The sequence below is a fragment of the Cavia porcellus genome, unplaced genomic scaffold, assembly GCF_034190915.1.
Source record: "Cavia porcellus strain 051 isolate PalLab524CR breed Dunkin Hartley unplaced genomic scaffold, mCavPor4.1 scaffold_8, whole genome shotgun sequence".
NCBI classification, from domain to species: Eukaryota; Metazoa; Chordata; class Mammalia; order Rodentia; family Caviidae; genus Cavia; species Cavia porcellus.
This window is the reverse complement of record NW_026947491.1, coordinates 72,295,895-72,312,023: the sequence shown is the minus strand read 5'-3', so window position 1 is coordinate 72,312,023 and position 16,129 is coordinate 72,295,895. Positions and strand designations below refer to the sequence as shown.

General features: G+C 35.1%; 1 protein-coding gene across 3 annotated transcripts in view; it reads left to right on the top strand.

Annotated features, from left to right (window-relative positions):
• Nucleotides 1–15,905, top strand: part of Lin7a (lin-7 homolog A, crumbs cell polarity complex component) — a 140,670-nt gene extending 124,765 nt beyond the window's left edge. For all 3 annotated transcript variants that reach the window (XM_063255202.1, XM_063255203.1, XM_013159513.2), the window contains exons 5-6: nucleotides 3,528–3,746; nucleotides 10,911–15,905. In XM_063255202.1, coding sequence (XP_063111272.1) covers nucleotides 3,528–3,746 — 219 coding nt within the window. In that variant the 3' untranslated portion in view covers nucleotides 10,911–15,905. The remainder of the gene's footprint in view (nucleotides 1–3,527; nucleotides 3,747–10,910) is intronic.
• Nucleotides 15,906–16,129: the final 224 nt, after the last annotated feature.

Genomic DNA, 16,129 nt, shown 5'->3' with positions numbered 1-16,129 from the left:
ACATCATTATGCAGTCCTTTTTTGTTATGAAAATTCAGTTAAAGGGTGTTTTGGGAGGTTCAAAATGCATTATGTTTATTTCCATTATTTCTTATGGGAAAAATAGTCTTGACTTACAACAAACTTGAGATACAACCAGATACAAACTGAGTTTGTAAGTCATGGGCCCACTGTATTACTCCAAATCTCATTCTAAAATGCCACTCTTAGTTTCCAGTACATTGGTTAATTATGTAACTTATTTTTAAAAATTATTTCCAGTAATAGAAACAAAAATGTAGGATGCAGCCCAGATTTCCAAAATGAATGATTCTGTACCCTGATGGGGAAGACAGAAAAGATGGATTCAAACCAAGAGACATTACTTACAGTGAGCCTGAAAGAAAGAACATCTGAGTCACTGTCTAAGCCAGAGACAAAGCATCAAGACTAAGATCCTGGTTTGAAGATCAACCAGGTCATCTTTCTTGTTTTTTTTTTTTTTTTTTTTTTGTTGTTGTTGTTGTTGTTCTTAAGTGCTGTGTGGAAAAGCAGGGCAGGAGAGGACAACCTTAACAGTTCCACAGGGCTGACGATGGGCCTGACAACCTTTCTCCCAGCCCTCCTCTCTGTCCTCCAGAGCTCCTGCCTCGCTGCCACAGCCCTCCTGTGGCTGCTCTAAACTACAGACTCAGTGTCCTAACGGGGACAATGGGCCTCTCAAGGTCTGGCCTAGAATCTCCAGCCCTATTAAATGAAAACAAAAAAAGGCAAAAAGAAATCCAGAGACCAATCAGCTGGCTTAGAGAACAAATGTTATTGAAACATCTAAGTTTAATATTAGAAATTCAGAGAAGGGCATGGACAACCGAATCACCAAGTTTTTTTCTTAAAAAGAAAACACCCGGTAACAAATCATCTTGGGACACAATTTACAAGCGTACTTGGTTGTATGCTTGCAAAACAGGGTTTACAGTGCCCACTGCTGTCAAAAGTTTTCCTGTCTTTCATGTTCTTCCGAGGAATTTAGTAGAATGTGACTAGTAAATACTTAATAAAAGTCTTCTGAGTAATTATGTCAGTGGTTGAATGAATATTTAAAAGAATGAATCAATCAACGAACCAGCACATTTTCCTAAGCTTCAACCAAAGACAAAAATTAACTCTACCTAAAGCTATTTATAACCCCTGCTTTGTATTAAGTCCTGACTTAGTGGGTTGGTTATATAAATTGTCTTCAGGGCTCACCGTGGCTATTTCTTAAACTCTTCTTATCTGCTTAGATTCAAACAGATGACGTGTTGTTCTTATAAGCACCAAAGACAGTCTCATTGCTAATTTCAGGTTTTTCCCTCAGTCCACATCTATCTTTCTGAAGCAAGTGATAGAGTTGTAAATGATTCCTTAAATTTGTAAATCTGTATAATAGCAGAAATTATAAAGCTTGTTATAATTGAAGAAGTAGACTTGATATATAGCCTGTTTAATTTTCCTGTAGCTCAATTTAATATTCATTGTGAGACCTTTCTGAATGGGATAGAAAAATGTAATCTGAACCAGCAGGGTACTTCTGATGTTCTGATAATCTTTAAACCTATCTCAGTTCCTAACTATCACATCACACCATCATTTCTTCTCTGGATTTTACTCAAGACAAAAAGGCTTTATGAATGTCCTGACGTAACCGTGCACACCTGTGACTGCAGCCCTCTGGGAGGCTGAGTTCAAGATGGAAAAGGATGGAACGTTCAAGAACAGTCTGAGCAACTTAACAACTTAGCAAGACCTGGCTCAAAAGAAAAAGGGCAATAGATGTAGCTCAGTACAAGGGCCCTGCCTGGGTTCAATCCCCAGGATAGAAAATTTAAAAATAATAAAAGAAAGCCAAAATGAAGATCCTTATTAAGTCATGCCATCTGCCTTAGAAATCTGCTGAGAGGGGGGTAGGAGGGTAGGATCCGTGAAGTCTGATTATAGCTTTGGTCTCTTTTGCTTTCTCACTCATCCCAACCAAAAGAATTTGTAAAGGGTTGGATAAGAAATAGCTTCCAATTAGTTGGAGTAAAGATAGTTTTACCAACCATTATATAGCATTAAAGACTATTTTTGAAACTCAAAAACACAAGAACTGACCCATTTTTTTTCTTTATGCTATGTCATACTTATGTGTGTGCATGCATATGTGATGTTCTTAATTTCTATGAAATTTATTGATTATAAATCATTTATTCAGTACATAATGCCATTTTATTAGCAATCTCTGAGAGTCTTACTTCCCTACACCATATATATATGGAATGTTTGTACTGATCTATATTTCTTTGAATATTAGGGAGATTGAATACTTCCTATGGACCATTTGTATTTTTATTGTTATTTACCTATGATTTGAGCTATTCATTTGTTCATTTTGGTTAGATCTTTGTTAATGTATAAGAACTGTATGAAAAATATAAGTTAGCTCATAAATTTCAAGAATTTTTCTGACATTATTTGCCCCTTTATAGCATTTATAATATGGGAACATAAAATTAAGAAATCTCATTTTGTGATTCCCACCTCAGAATTTTTATTTAAGAATTTCTTTTCCATTGCAACATGATAAGCATTCATTTTAGTTTTACTTTATATTTTTATTTTACATTAAAATTTTTAATAAACACATGATATTTAGCTTTGAATATGAGACGGGGGTCTCCATTATTTTGTATCATTTAATTATTTTTGGTTCCAGCATCATGTGTTAACAATCTTCCTCTTTTGTCTAAGTTCTAGATCTGTCATATATTAAAATTTTATATATGATCTCTTTCTGGATTCAATTTTGCTCTACTGTCTCATTACCAGTAAGAACTATTTTAATCATTGTAGGTTCTTAGTAAATTTTAATATCTGATAGGAAAATTCCACCCATATTAATATTTTGGGGTTTCCCCCCCAAATCTTTTGACTCATACATTTATTCGTCTGTCAGTGTCCTCAAGAGCTAAGTTCCTGGGGGAGGGAGTTGGAGAACAATGAGAGGATGAAGAAAATAAAGCTACAGACAAAAATGGGGTCAAGTGAAGTCATACCAGGCCTCTTTGCTTAACTAGCTGGCTTCCTGCGCCCTGAGTTCTCAGGGCTGGAACACCTGTTTACTGCCAGCTCTTCATGCCCTCAAGGTATTTCTCAGGCTCTCCAAGCCCTTGGGGCACTCCCGTTTGGGCACTTTTGCTTTTGGCTTCACACATGTGAATGATCACTAACTAGTTCAGCAGCTTACAACACTGATCCAGAAAAAAATTTGAAATTCAAAGTGTTTGGCATTCTCATTCCTTGTTGTTCATCCTAATTTGAACCCCCATCTAAACCATTTCATACCTCAATGCAGCATATAGTTCATCCAGAGTATAATAAACAATAATGGTGACAGTATTTATCCCATATGCCTTATATTCCTGGGCTTTCAAACTTTGGATGTTTAATAGGGTACTAATTTCAGATTTGTCTCTCGGGAAAGAGAACATTGAAGCTGTCTGCTTCAAGAAATGGTTTTGTCTTTTCAGAGTGTGGAAGGAGAACACCATGAGAGAGCTGTGGAATTACTCAAGGCTGCTAAGGACAGTGTCAAGCTGGTGGTCAGATACACCCCAAAAGTCCTGGAAGAAATGGAGGCTCGCTTTGAAAAGCTACGGACAGCCCGGCGTCGACAGCAGCAGCAATTGCTTATTCAGCAGCAGCAACAGCAACAACAGCAACAAACACAACAAAACCACATGTCGTAGGTGAGGATCCTTATTCTGCATAAGGAGAGTCCTTTGTATAAATACAAGTTTGCTATTTTTAAAAATATAATTTCTTACATGAAACAAAATTACTATATTTAATGCACAAATTAAATCAATCAACAAAAGGCCATGATCTAAAAAAATGTAAACAGGATAATACTTTCTTTTGGTGTGTGTGTATATTGGGGGGATCTTGCTTGTAATTCAGGCCAGCCTTGAACTAACTGTGTAGCCCAGGCTGGCCTCAAACTCTTGGTGATCCTCCTGCCTTAGCATCCCATGTTCTGGGATTACAGGCATGCACCATTACACCAAGTTAACAGAATAATATATTTGTGTCTCATGCAGCTATAGTATCCACAAATATAAAATATTTTGGAAAGTAATGTACTTTGAAAGAAGAAAATGCATTCTCAGATGCCCTTATGCAAATTGGGAAAATACAGCCTTAATATTTACCCATATCCACATGTGTCCACACAGTCCACAGTGTGAACTGGATCCTTATCAGCAATCATGAATTGGCCTGTGGCCTTTACACAGTGCACAAACTGCTTAACCTTATAGTGCTAGACTTGCACAAATCTCTCTTAGAATTCTAAGATACAATTTATTAAAACTCTCCTCTCTCTGAAAGAATGCAGTAGAGACCTACCAATGTTTATAATCTAAGAGACCTTGAGGTTCCTTTAGCTACTCACTTAAAATATGTCTTAAATTCCCTCCATCCATCTTCTAAATTCTACTGTGTGACAAAGAATACTAAATCAAGATTTGCTTTGTGTTTCCAAGAAAATTGAATAAAAACTATTAATAGTAAAAAGCACCATATTTGAAGTGCCTATAGCATGAGCTAGGCCTTCAAGACATTTTCCCAAATCCTCTGAATAATCTTTCAAGGTAGCCACCAGTAAAATCCTGTGTTCTTGGAAAAACAATCTGAAGCTGCAATAGTGTCAGTGGATTCCTCATAACCAAACTTACAGGTAGCACAGAAGTATTTTTTTTTTATTCTACCAGGTATACTCTGCCAAAATCAGATGCTCTAAAGTGATATAAACTTTCCTTGCTATTCTGTGGAAAAGAGAGTTCATATCATTAAGTAATTTTACACTGTGATGTCTGCAAGTGTGTATTTGAGATGAGGCCCAGTTGCTTTTTGGCAAAATAGTAATGTGTGATGATGATTTTTAAGTCATTCGTATCATCTTTCTATGAGCGCAACCAGAACCATTAAATACATCGTGAAACTTTCCATGTTTTGTGACACTGGTGGAAAAAAGAGGCCACGTTGGAAGTGAAAACAAAGGGGGTGGGATGACTCTTCTGGCACTCCTAGAGATTCAATGTTCTGTCTTTCGTAACCAGTTAGTTTTATTCTATGTGCTATATTTTTATCTTTATCTGAAATTATGTTCCAATTAAAAAGTTTATTTATTGAACAACACATATTTAGTTGGCACTGTTATGAGCCAGCCACTATTCACTGAGCTGCAGAAATGGCAGGAGCAAAGCAAAGTGCTTGCTGTCATGATGCCTACAGACTGTTTGAGGAGATAATTAGTGAAACAGAAATGTAAGTACCAGATACCTTCCTGAGAGCAGTTGTTTGCAGAATTAAAATAGCAGTGCAGATAGAGACTAGCTAGCTTGTGACTTTAGACTGAGTTGTCAGGCAAGACCACTCAAAGAAAGTAATATTTAAAGAATGTTAAACTGAATGGTAAGGAGAAGCCACACAAAGAGTAAGAGCAGGAAATAGCAATGCAGTAGTGCATGAGATACATGTTGTTTGAAGGAAAGAAAGAAAATCTGGATAGCTAAAGACTAATGAATAGGAAAAGAAATAGAAGGACAATGAGATAGGTGATGGATCAGGTCTCAGGTAGCTTTACAATCCCTGAAAGGAAATTAGGTTTTATTGCAGTGGAACATACGAAACATTCTTAGGCAAAAGAATAGCAAGATCTGATTTATGAATGAGTAGTTCATTGTAGCTACTGAAAGAGTGGGTTATTGCTGGGTACGAGTGGAACCAAGGACCAACTAGAAGGTTAATGTCTTCTGAGAAGATTAATGTCAGTCTGAGCAACTGATCCTGTGACTCAGATGAGGATGGTGTAGTCGAGAAGGAGTGCTCTGAGCGGACACAGACAACTCATTTGTTCATAAGCCTTCTCTTCTGTTAACTATTCATGCTTTCAGAATCTTATCAGAGGCCTTTTGGATAATAATGACAATCCATTATTTTCATCACATACCAGCACACTTTCTAACAATATTACTATTGTTCCATTTTGATCATTAGATTTAAAACAGTTCCCTTAATTAATCTAAAATACTGATCCTGAGTAGAATTGTTCAGAAGTGTTTCAAAATACATATTTTGTCCTTCAGATTTCTGAGGTTTTACTAAGAACTTTCAGTGTGCGCTTATGTAATCATATTTGAAAGTTTATGATTCAGTCAGAAATATTTTCTGGGCCATATATTCCATTTCATTTCTCTGCTCCATCAGTATTCATTAAATCACCTCAAAATTTCCTATTATTTCCTTAGACTTAACATTTTTATCAAAAGACTTCTATAAATTGTGTTTTCCTTTGTTCTTTTTTTTTTGCACAGGCCATGGTAAAATTCTATTCATATGAATATGAAATTTGTAATTAGGCCTATCAGGACAGTATTTAGAATACACACGATCATGACCCTTTGAAATGCAAGTGCAGTGACCATTTCAAGTACAAATAAAATACACCATGTCATTTTATCCATGGATTTTTTGGTGAATTCTGTTAAACAGACCTGCATTAGCTCATATTTAATTTTTAATTAATTCATTTTTGAGGGGGATTTGTTATAGTTGCTATCTCCTATGACAGGGTTTTTTTTTAATGTTTATTAAGTAGTTTATTAGAACTACTTAAATTGCAACAGGCCTTAAATTGGGTTTTAAATTTGACCTGTCAACCAAAGCCACTTGAAGCAAAATACTTGCCAAATATTATCTTTTTTTTTCATCAAGTGAAAGCAATACTTTAAAATATCAAAATCAGAAATAACATATTTTATCTGAGATAACATAAATTATGAGTAACAACCAATGGTAAATTGGGATAAAATGTAGAAATAGGTTGAATGCAAGTCATATGTTGAGAATTTGTGTTTTATGCTTACTTTTAAATTTCTTCAAGGGCTGGAGATTTAGCTCAGTGGTACAAGCTCCTGCCTGCCAAGCTTGAGATCATGAGTTTGATCCCTGGTACAAAAAAAGAAAAGAAATTTCTTCAAGTTTAAAAAAGCTGTCTTTTCCCCTGATTTCTAAGTTTGATAATTAAGAATAGAGTGTATTTTCCAAAATATAAAAAATATGAGTACTATACAATTACATGACAGAAATCTAAACAGAGAATACAAGCATGGATTTTTTCATGTTATTCCATCCACTTATTTTGAGAAACAGTATTACATGTATCAGCATCTCAGTTTTAAAATGTGATTTCATGTGTACATTCATGTGTCACTCTGATTCCCAATATATAAAAACAAAAGGGAGGCTTATTACTGATTAAACATCAATAACCCCAAAAAAGCAAGACAGTAAATGTCCTGACCTCTATTGCTGCAAGTAGGGAGAAGAATTTGCTACATTCAAAACCAGGTTAAACGGTTACAGATATACAAAGCAGCTGACATTTGTCAGTGGCTCCCCTGCCTCCTCCTGCTCTTCAGAACCCCATTTCTTTTGTCTGCTGTGAAGCTATTCTGTTTTCTATTATCCCTAGCATAGCTGTAATTCTGATGATAGGATCAAGGGAGTCCTTACTGAAACCACTGCCCAGTCATTGGTGGAACCAGGTCCCAGAGGGCAGGGTGACTCCAACAAAGTTAATCTAAGGCATACAGAGTCCCCAGACAGAAAGCTGGACATAGAATAATCTCATAGCTGACTAATGCTTTTTACATAATTAAAGTGTGCCAAGAACTGTTCTAAGTACTTAATCTTCCTGATAGTCTTATGAAGATTAGATATTATTTTTATTCTTTTTTTTAAACTAGAAAATTGAGACATGCAGTTCTTAAAATGTTTGCAGAATTTCACAGTTAGCAGGTGACAGGGCCAGCATGCAGATCCAGAAACACAGGCACCATAGCCTCTTGCTGTTCACCACTCTGACACATTGTCTCTTTAAAGGAACAGAGGAGTTGCTTACATGTACGGGTGAATGCCTCATATTGGAATCTCATAGATGTATTATGGGACTTCAGTCACCCTCACAATAACCTACAAAACATTACCCCATTCTTAAGACTTTTATCATCATAGCTGTTATTTGTTTTCTACTGGTATAATAGAAAGTTACTCTAAATTTATTTCTTTAGCAGTTCTGTAGGATTCAATACAACCCTTATATTCCAATATCATCTTTCATGAAAATAGAAAAAAAATGCTAAAATTTATGTGGAGCCACATGATTTTGAATAATTAGGAAACCTTGAGCAAAAGAATAAAGCTGGAAATGTCATACTACTTGACCTCAAAATCTCTTACACAGCTATGATAATCAAAATCTATAAGAGTTGCATAAAAACAGACATCAACAGTGGTATGGGATAGAGAACTCAGAAATTAATACTCATCTAGAATCAATTAATTTTCAACAAAAGTGTAAAGAACACACAATCTAGAAGAGTGAGCGTCTTTAGTCAATGCTGTGAGGGAAAACTTGGTATCTACAAGCTCAGGAAAGAAAGCAGAGATTTCTTAGACAAATCCTCAACAGCACAGAGAACAAATGTAAAAATGAACAAGTGGATTTCATCAAACTTAAAAGCATCTACATTGTAATGAAAATATAAAATGAAGTGGCATGGATTTAAAGAAAATATTTGCAATCCATATATCTGATGGGAGCCAATGTCCAAAACATGTAAAGAACTCAAACAATTCAATAGCACAAAACAACTGAGTGAAAAAATGACCAAAGAACTAAACAAACTTTTTTTTTTCAAAACAAGACAAATATCTAACAGATTCAAGAAAAAAAAATTCTTATGACTAATTATTGGGGAAATGAAATCAAAATCATATCAAGATCTATCAATTCATACCTCATAGACTATCTGTTAAAGACAAAAATAGGAAATGTTGGAAAGAGTGTAAAGAGGATATTTGCGCACTATTGGAAATGTTAACCAATGCAGCCATTATGAAAAACAATATGGAGGTTCCTCAGATAATTTTGAATTCAATCCCAATTCCAGGTATTGGAAATAACATGCCACATAAACATGTGCACTTTCATAAGTACTGAAGTATTATTTACAGAAGCTAACATAGGTGTCTGTCACCAGGTGAATAAGTAAAGGACACGTGGTATATTTATACTCAAGAGAATAGTATTTTTCCCTAAAAGGAGGAAATTCTTTCACATGAAAAGAAAATGAATCCAGAAGACAGTGTGCAGTGTAAAATAATAAGGCAGAACAGAAAGAAAAATGCTTCGTGTTCTCATTTATATGAGGAATCTGAACAAGTTGAACTCACAAAAGTCAGGCGTGGGGGCACAAACCTGTAATCCCTGGAGGCACAGGTGGGAGGGTCGTGAGTTCAAGGCCAGCCTGGGCTACATAGTGAGCTAAGCACAGCCTGAACTATTATGTGGTGAGACCCGATCTCAAAAAAAGTCCAAGCAAGACAAAGAAGTAGAGAGTAGAATGGTGGTTATCAGAGACTGGAGAAGGAGCGGATGATTACAGCTCATCAAAGGGAACAAAATTTCACTCAGGCAAGAGGAATCAACTCTAGTGATCTGTTTACAGAATGATGACTATAATAGGTAGTGATGCTTTATATATTTCAAAATTGCTACAGAGTAGGTTTTCAATATTCTCACCACACAAAAACATGTAAGTATGTGTAGCTATGGATTTGTTAATTATCCTATTTAATGATCTCACAGTATAAACATATATCAAAACACACTGTGCCCCATAAATACATGTAATTATTGTCAATTAAAGTAAAACTTTGAAAAATTATTGTCTTGGAATAAGTGCCACAGTGTCTCACCGGAGTTGAGGCAGCTAGGGGAGAAATTCATTTTCTTGCTCATTTTCTTTCCCTGCTCTTAGAGACTAATTGAATTGTTTGCGTCATTATCCTTTCTGCCAGTGCAGTGTAAAATTGAGATAGGAAAAGAGAGAGAAGCTGTTTTATATGAACTGTTGCTTCATATACCAAATATGAACTCGATTATTAAAACTGGATAAATAAACAATGTGATTTATACTAGCAAGTTGAGATCTACATTTGAAATAATTATGTAGAGTTTCACACATAGTTTATACAACAGTTAATCTATCCCTTCCGGATGGGCATTGAGGTGATTAAGCTTCTCATACTTTATTGAATTGGATTTGTTAATATTTTGTTGAGAATTCTTACTTATCTTTGTGGAACATGTTGGTCTGTGGATTTCTTGTCTTGCATTTATCTGGTTGTTTGTAGAGCAACTCTGGCCATATAGAATGAGTTCAGAATAATTCCCCTGCTTTTATCTTCATAAGGAGGTAGTAGAGAATTTTTATAATTTCTTCCTTAAGTTTTTGGTAGAAATCCGCAATGAGTCTGTTCTATCTGGTGCTTTCTTTGTTGAAAAGTCACTACGTTTTTATTTAATTTATTTTATAAAGATAGACCTATTGAGATCATGCTTCTTCTTGTATGATCAAGTAGCTGGAGGGTTAGTGCGGACAAACAGAACAATTTTGTTAAAACTTATTTTTGTGTGTGGGTTTAGGCATTCACTGAAATAAAACATTACTAGGTGTCCTGAGAATTATAACATTGGGTTTTGCTTTCATGAAGAGAAGGCATCTGGAAATGGTGAAAAGAAATGATCTATTTGAAATATTTCCAAACTGGTGTTTTTTTATTTTATTTTGGGGAATAACTATGGCTTTCCTAGCTTTGTTTGATAATCACTCCCTTTATAAACATCAGATGATTTTTTTATATGTGAAAGATTATGCATGAATGGTAGTGCCCGAAATAATCTTTGCTATTCTCACATAGAACATGCTCTGTTGATATTTTTAGCATATTGTACTTGATAAATGAATACTAATCACCGATTTCACTGTTCTTCCTCTTTTCAGGCCCTTGAGGAAGAGCTACTTGATCAAACATCCGATAGTCACAAATTTGAAAACGTGCTCAGAATCCCAGCACATAGAAAAAGACAGAACCAATAATTATACCTGTCAAGAAGCTGTGAACACATGGTGTATAAGTTCTTTACCAAGGCAACGCGACACCTCTTTTTCTGGGCCCGCACCCCTGCTCATGCGCTCGTCTCACACACAGACCTTCCACCCACTGCAGTGGGAATTCCCAGTGGGTAGAGGGAGAACCTTCCAAGTCTGCAGCCTGAAACAGGACAAGAAGAACAAAGTCTGTGACTTTCAAAGATCACCGGGGCCAGGCTTAAGTCAGTCTTTTGTCTGTGGCTTTTCCAGAGAATAACAAACCCCTCCTTAGGTTAAGTTCAAGAGGCATCAGTCCATGGTTGCTGCCCCTGGGAGAAACCTGCCATTGCCCTCCCTCTGACCTCTTCCACCGCCCCTGTTGCTGAGTCGCCTGAATTGGAATTCCAGTGCATCGAAAATTCAGCATCCATGTACTCTTTTCGGGTTCTAGAAACAGTTGGCTTCTTATTTTCTGTTTTCATGAATTTTTATGCATTAACAAAATGGGACACTTTCAGCTCAACATGTAGTTTATTAGAAGCAAGGGTGGGAACTTAGTGCTGTATTTTTTAATTTAAAAATTGCTTACATCTATTACTTTAAACCCTAACAGAATATAATATATATTTATTCCCCCAAAACATATATTATTGGAGTACATTTGTTATAACTTACAAGTCTTACCAAAAGTTATGCCTCTGGTAAGAGAATAGTAGCAAAGGACCTATCTTCACGAACTGATCATATATACATATATATATATATATTCTCCCTTCTCTCAATTTTTCTTAAGTTTTGTATTTTTCATTGATACACTATGGAGAACTCTAAACTCTTTCTATATACACTGACATGCTGTCGTTAGATTTTTATTTGACATTTCAAAGTTTTGAGCTCTATAAAACACATATATATATTTAATTTCAAAAATACTCATATGCAAGCCAGTGGAATCAATTTTGTGAATAACAGATGTTTTCCTCTAGAAGGAAAAGGCACTTACTTTATTTTACATATTCTTATAAGTAAATAGAGAAGAAAATATCTTTGGAAAGATCTGTTAGAGCCATGTATAGAAAAAATAATTTTTTACTTACAGTAAATTTTAGGCACTTAATCTGATTTTCATTTATGGAACTAATAAGAAAGAATCATAAGTGGGTACTTGAACACCTAAAGCACAAAAATGTATTTGAGAAAAAAAAATTGACCAATTAAGCAAACTAAACAGAGGCACATATTTGAAAATTCCCTTTCTCAAATGCAACTATTGATTTGCAGCTGTGTAATTTGATGTTTCAGATAGTCTGCCCCAGAATGGAAATTTATGAAACAGAGTTGAGACCCTTTTTGAGAATTTAAAAAAACCAATGAGCTACTCAGAGTGACTATGCCCTGTCGTGTGATACGGTTATCAATACTAAGTTTTCACTCTTAGTGTACCACTTACAGGCAACAAACAGCAGGGGAACTGGGGAGTGAATCAGTGTCTTACTGTGATGACAGTTCCCGCCCTTGAGACATAATCACATTTTACTAGAGAAGTGGAGTTGTGGGTAGGGGCAGTGAGGACCCTGAATGTTATGTAAAATAGGTTTATAAAAGAGACAAGCATGTCATAGGGCATAAATGGAGACCAATGAGTATTACTCAGTTTAATAGTTCTCATTTTTATAAGAAAACTTTAATAAAACATATATTTTAGTTATTTATCAAAGAGATATTAGACATATTCAGGCAGTGCCACAAAGATTCTCATCAAAGGAAATCATTGCACCCTTGTAACAAAATGGTCATCGACACATTTTAGTACATTGTGTTCATTTGGAGCTTAAGGTAAGTATGTTTGTTTAGCTGTTAAATGTTCAGTTAGTATGAACTTACATGGTTTCACATCAGTATTGATATCATAGTATTACAGAAGCAACTATCAAATGAGCAGATATGTTAACTTTCTGCTTTCTGGAAGTTTTGTATTTTTATGCTTCTGCTATATAATGTTTAGTGCTGGTCAGTGTTTGCCAGGTTGTTTGTCAAAGTGAAAGGGCAATCTGTCATACCTATGGAATCTAAGATTATATGTCAGAATGGTCTTCTATACAAATGACTAAAATTGAGTGTGTTAAAATGTAAACCTTCCCCTAAATTTTTAATCAAAAATAACCATCCTAAACTTAAAGAAACCATTTCTGGTTCTCTTATGTTTCACAAAAATCAAAAGGAAAAATTATAATCTGTGCTTGTGCTCTTTATTGTTAACAATCACATTAGAGCCACTGACATACCCTAAGTCATATTAAAGAAAAAAGACTGCTCCTTTTTGAAACTCAATCCTGAATATAATAAACAAATTAGGTATTAAAAGGAGGAAAAATCAATGTGACTGCTCATCAAGGATTTTGGTGAATTTTAGTTCTTTCTCTTGATTAAGCTGGTGGACAGTGGAACAGATTGGTCTAAACTTTTTTCTGATATGATTTTAAAGGCAGATATGCAAAGCATAGCTCAGTAATAGAATTCCTGGACCTCTTCATTGTTGCATTTACATTGTGATTCTGTTGCCATATGGAATAGAACATCTGCAGGGAGATAATGAGTTTAAATTGCAATTGACTTTGGAAAGAAAAACAGACTTTTGTGCTTCCTCGGTCATGTAATCAATAGGGAATTCTCTAGTTATCTACACTACCACTCTCTTTTAAGACAATGCAGAGATCGAAATGCAAAGTGTATCATTCAGGGGCTTTTTAAGGATCTGAGGTTATCTATGAAGATTATCTTTGCTAGAGATGGATTATACCAATTTACAAATGCAGCTCCCAACTGTGAGCTTATCTCATTTCAGTTTATTCAGCTGTACATATAGGACTCCAAAATATAGGATATTTTATGTACATTACTTTAAACATCTATAGATATTGTGAATGTGTGAATAATGCCTGATAAATTCATCTTTTAGATAGTTGTGCTTACACACAGCCTTTAAGACCAGCATTAGACAACATTATAAAATAGAGATCAAGGTTTTGAAGATTCATGGAGGCCAGTACAGAGAAAGATATTCCAAAACATGAAACAGTCTTATTGCTCTTACCCCTCTCTAGGCTACAAGCTCTAAGAGACAAAAGGGGTTGTGGCTGGGAATTTAGCTCAGTGGCATAAGCGCCTGCCTGGCAAGTACAAGGTTGTGAGTTCAACCCCTGGTACCACTACAAAAAAAAAAAAAAAAAAAAAAAAAGATGGGGGCTGTGACCACCATGTTGGTTACCCAGCATGATACAGGTACTCAATGAGTACTTGTTGAATAAATAATTAAATAGGATAAAGAAATGCATTTTCCTTCCAATAATTTCACATGCTTACTATTGTATCAATTGGCACTATAATTTCTAAATATTGAATCAGAATTGACTCTTCATACTTCTTAGATATATGAATTTGGAGTCAAATTACTTCAAAAATTTCAAGAATGTTTAAATGTTCCTTTTAATATGAAACATGTTTAGGAATTCAAATGATGATGAGTAAAATTACATCTGTTTCTCTCTGAAAACACTTTGAATTATTTGGCAAGAATTATCTGAAAGTGGAACTCCATTTCTAAATTTTTAAACATTGTATTTTAGATTTTAAAATGGAAGAAGAGTCACATCCACCATAAGATTTGTGTCCCCACTAAATATTTATTAACATTTCTCAAAGGATCCATAATCACATGGATTCACCATTGCTAAACCTCCTTTTAAGGATTATTATTTATATGTTTGATTCCCAGAATTTACTTAAGCTAAAAAATTAATATAGCCACTCAAACATTATCACATATTTATCCATTTAACAAAAATTTCTAGTGTGTCTGGTACATGTTAGGATCTGGAAATGCAATGAGAAAGAAGGTTTAAGAGTACTATCGTGGAGTTTATCATGAAAGTCTTCTCCACACTAAACTCTAGCCATAAATAGAGTTTACTGTTCACTGGGTCCCATTCATACCTCCTGGGAGAAATAAAATTCTTCACCCCATGGAAATCATGAAAAACCCCTTCACTTTTCTATACACACCACTCAAAACTGCTGCTCATTATATTCATAAAGCACAATTAAAATCCAATGAGATTGCTATGTAATAATTTGTTCATAACATGTATCTAGCTCTTACTGTGTTGTAGGTACTATGCTTAATGCTTTCATAGACAATCTCATTGACTCCCTTCTAAAACCCTATACAGTAGGTTCCATTTTATACACAAGAAAATTAAAGCACAGCTATGTTATGTTACTTGTCCAAGACCACACAGCTAGCAGTTGTAATTGAGATTTGAATACATGCAGTCTGATGTAAGAGCTCACATGCCTGCTTGTTTTCCGTGGCTTTGAGGGACATTACTCCATGAGAATGAGTAAGTCATTATGATAAATGAGTCACTGTATATAAAAATACTTTGAAATTATAAAGTAACATACAAAAAATATTAGAAAACTATTATGTCACATCAGTGACAAAACTGGAAATAGAACTCAATCTCATGTTATAGCTTACTCATGAAGCATACTTAAGTGAGGGATGTGGAAAAAACAGTTTAGAAAATTTCTGATATGTAAATATTTCAGTGAGTTTTCAGAATTATTTATTGTTAGTCACTGTGTCTATTTGGTGCTAAAAAAAAAAGGAAAGAAAATCCCTACTGTAAGGGCTTCCAATAAATACACAGTGTGGAGATGAACCAAGGACATTTCATACTTACGGGGAAGGATTGAGCAGTTGTACCATTTTTCATCATTGCATGTCCATCATGTCTTTCCAATTGTTTCCATTACTTTTATGAATGAACTGCAAAACTGTGCAGTGGTTCAACCTGACCAAAGTGGTATTATGCTGCTGGGAAGTAAAAGTATTAGACATCAGATTGGTAATACTGTCATTATTATCAATATACAGAATTTCTAGGTGCTGAAGCCATCTTAGCATTTGGATGCGAAGTTTCCTGGGTTGCTCCATTCCAGACCACACAGATCATTCTATTGAAGGGTAGATTCTGAAAAGGAAAGAAAAAACTTCCACTGTCTGCTCTCATTTGAAAGGCTTCCACGTGCACACTGGCGGAAGGGGGAGAAATTGTTAAAGTGGA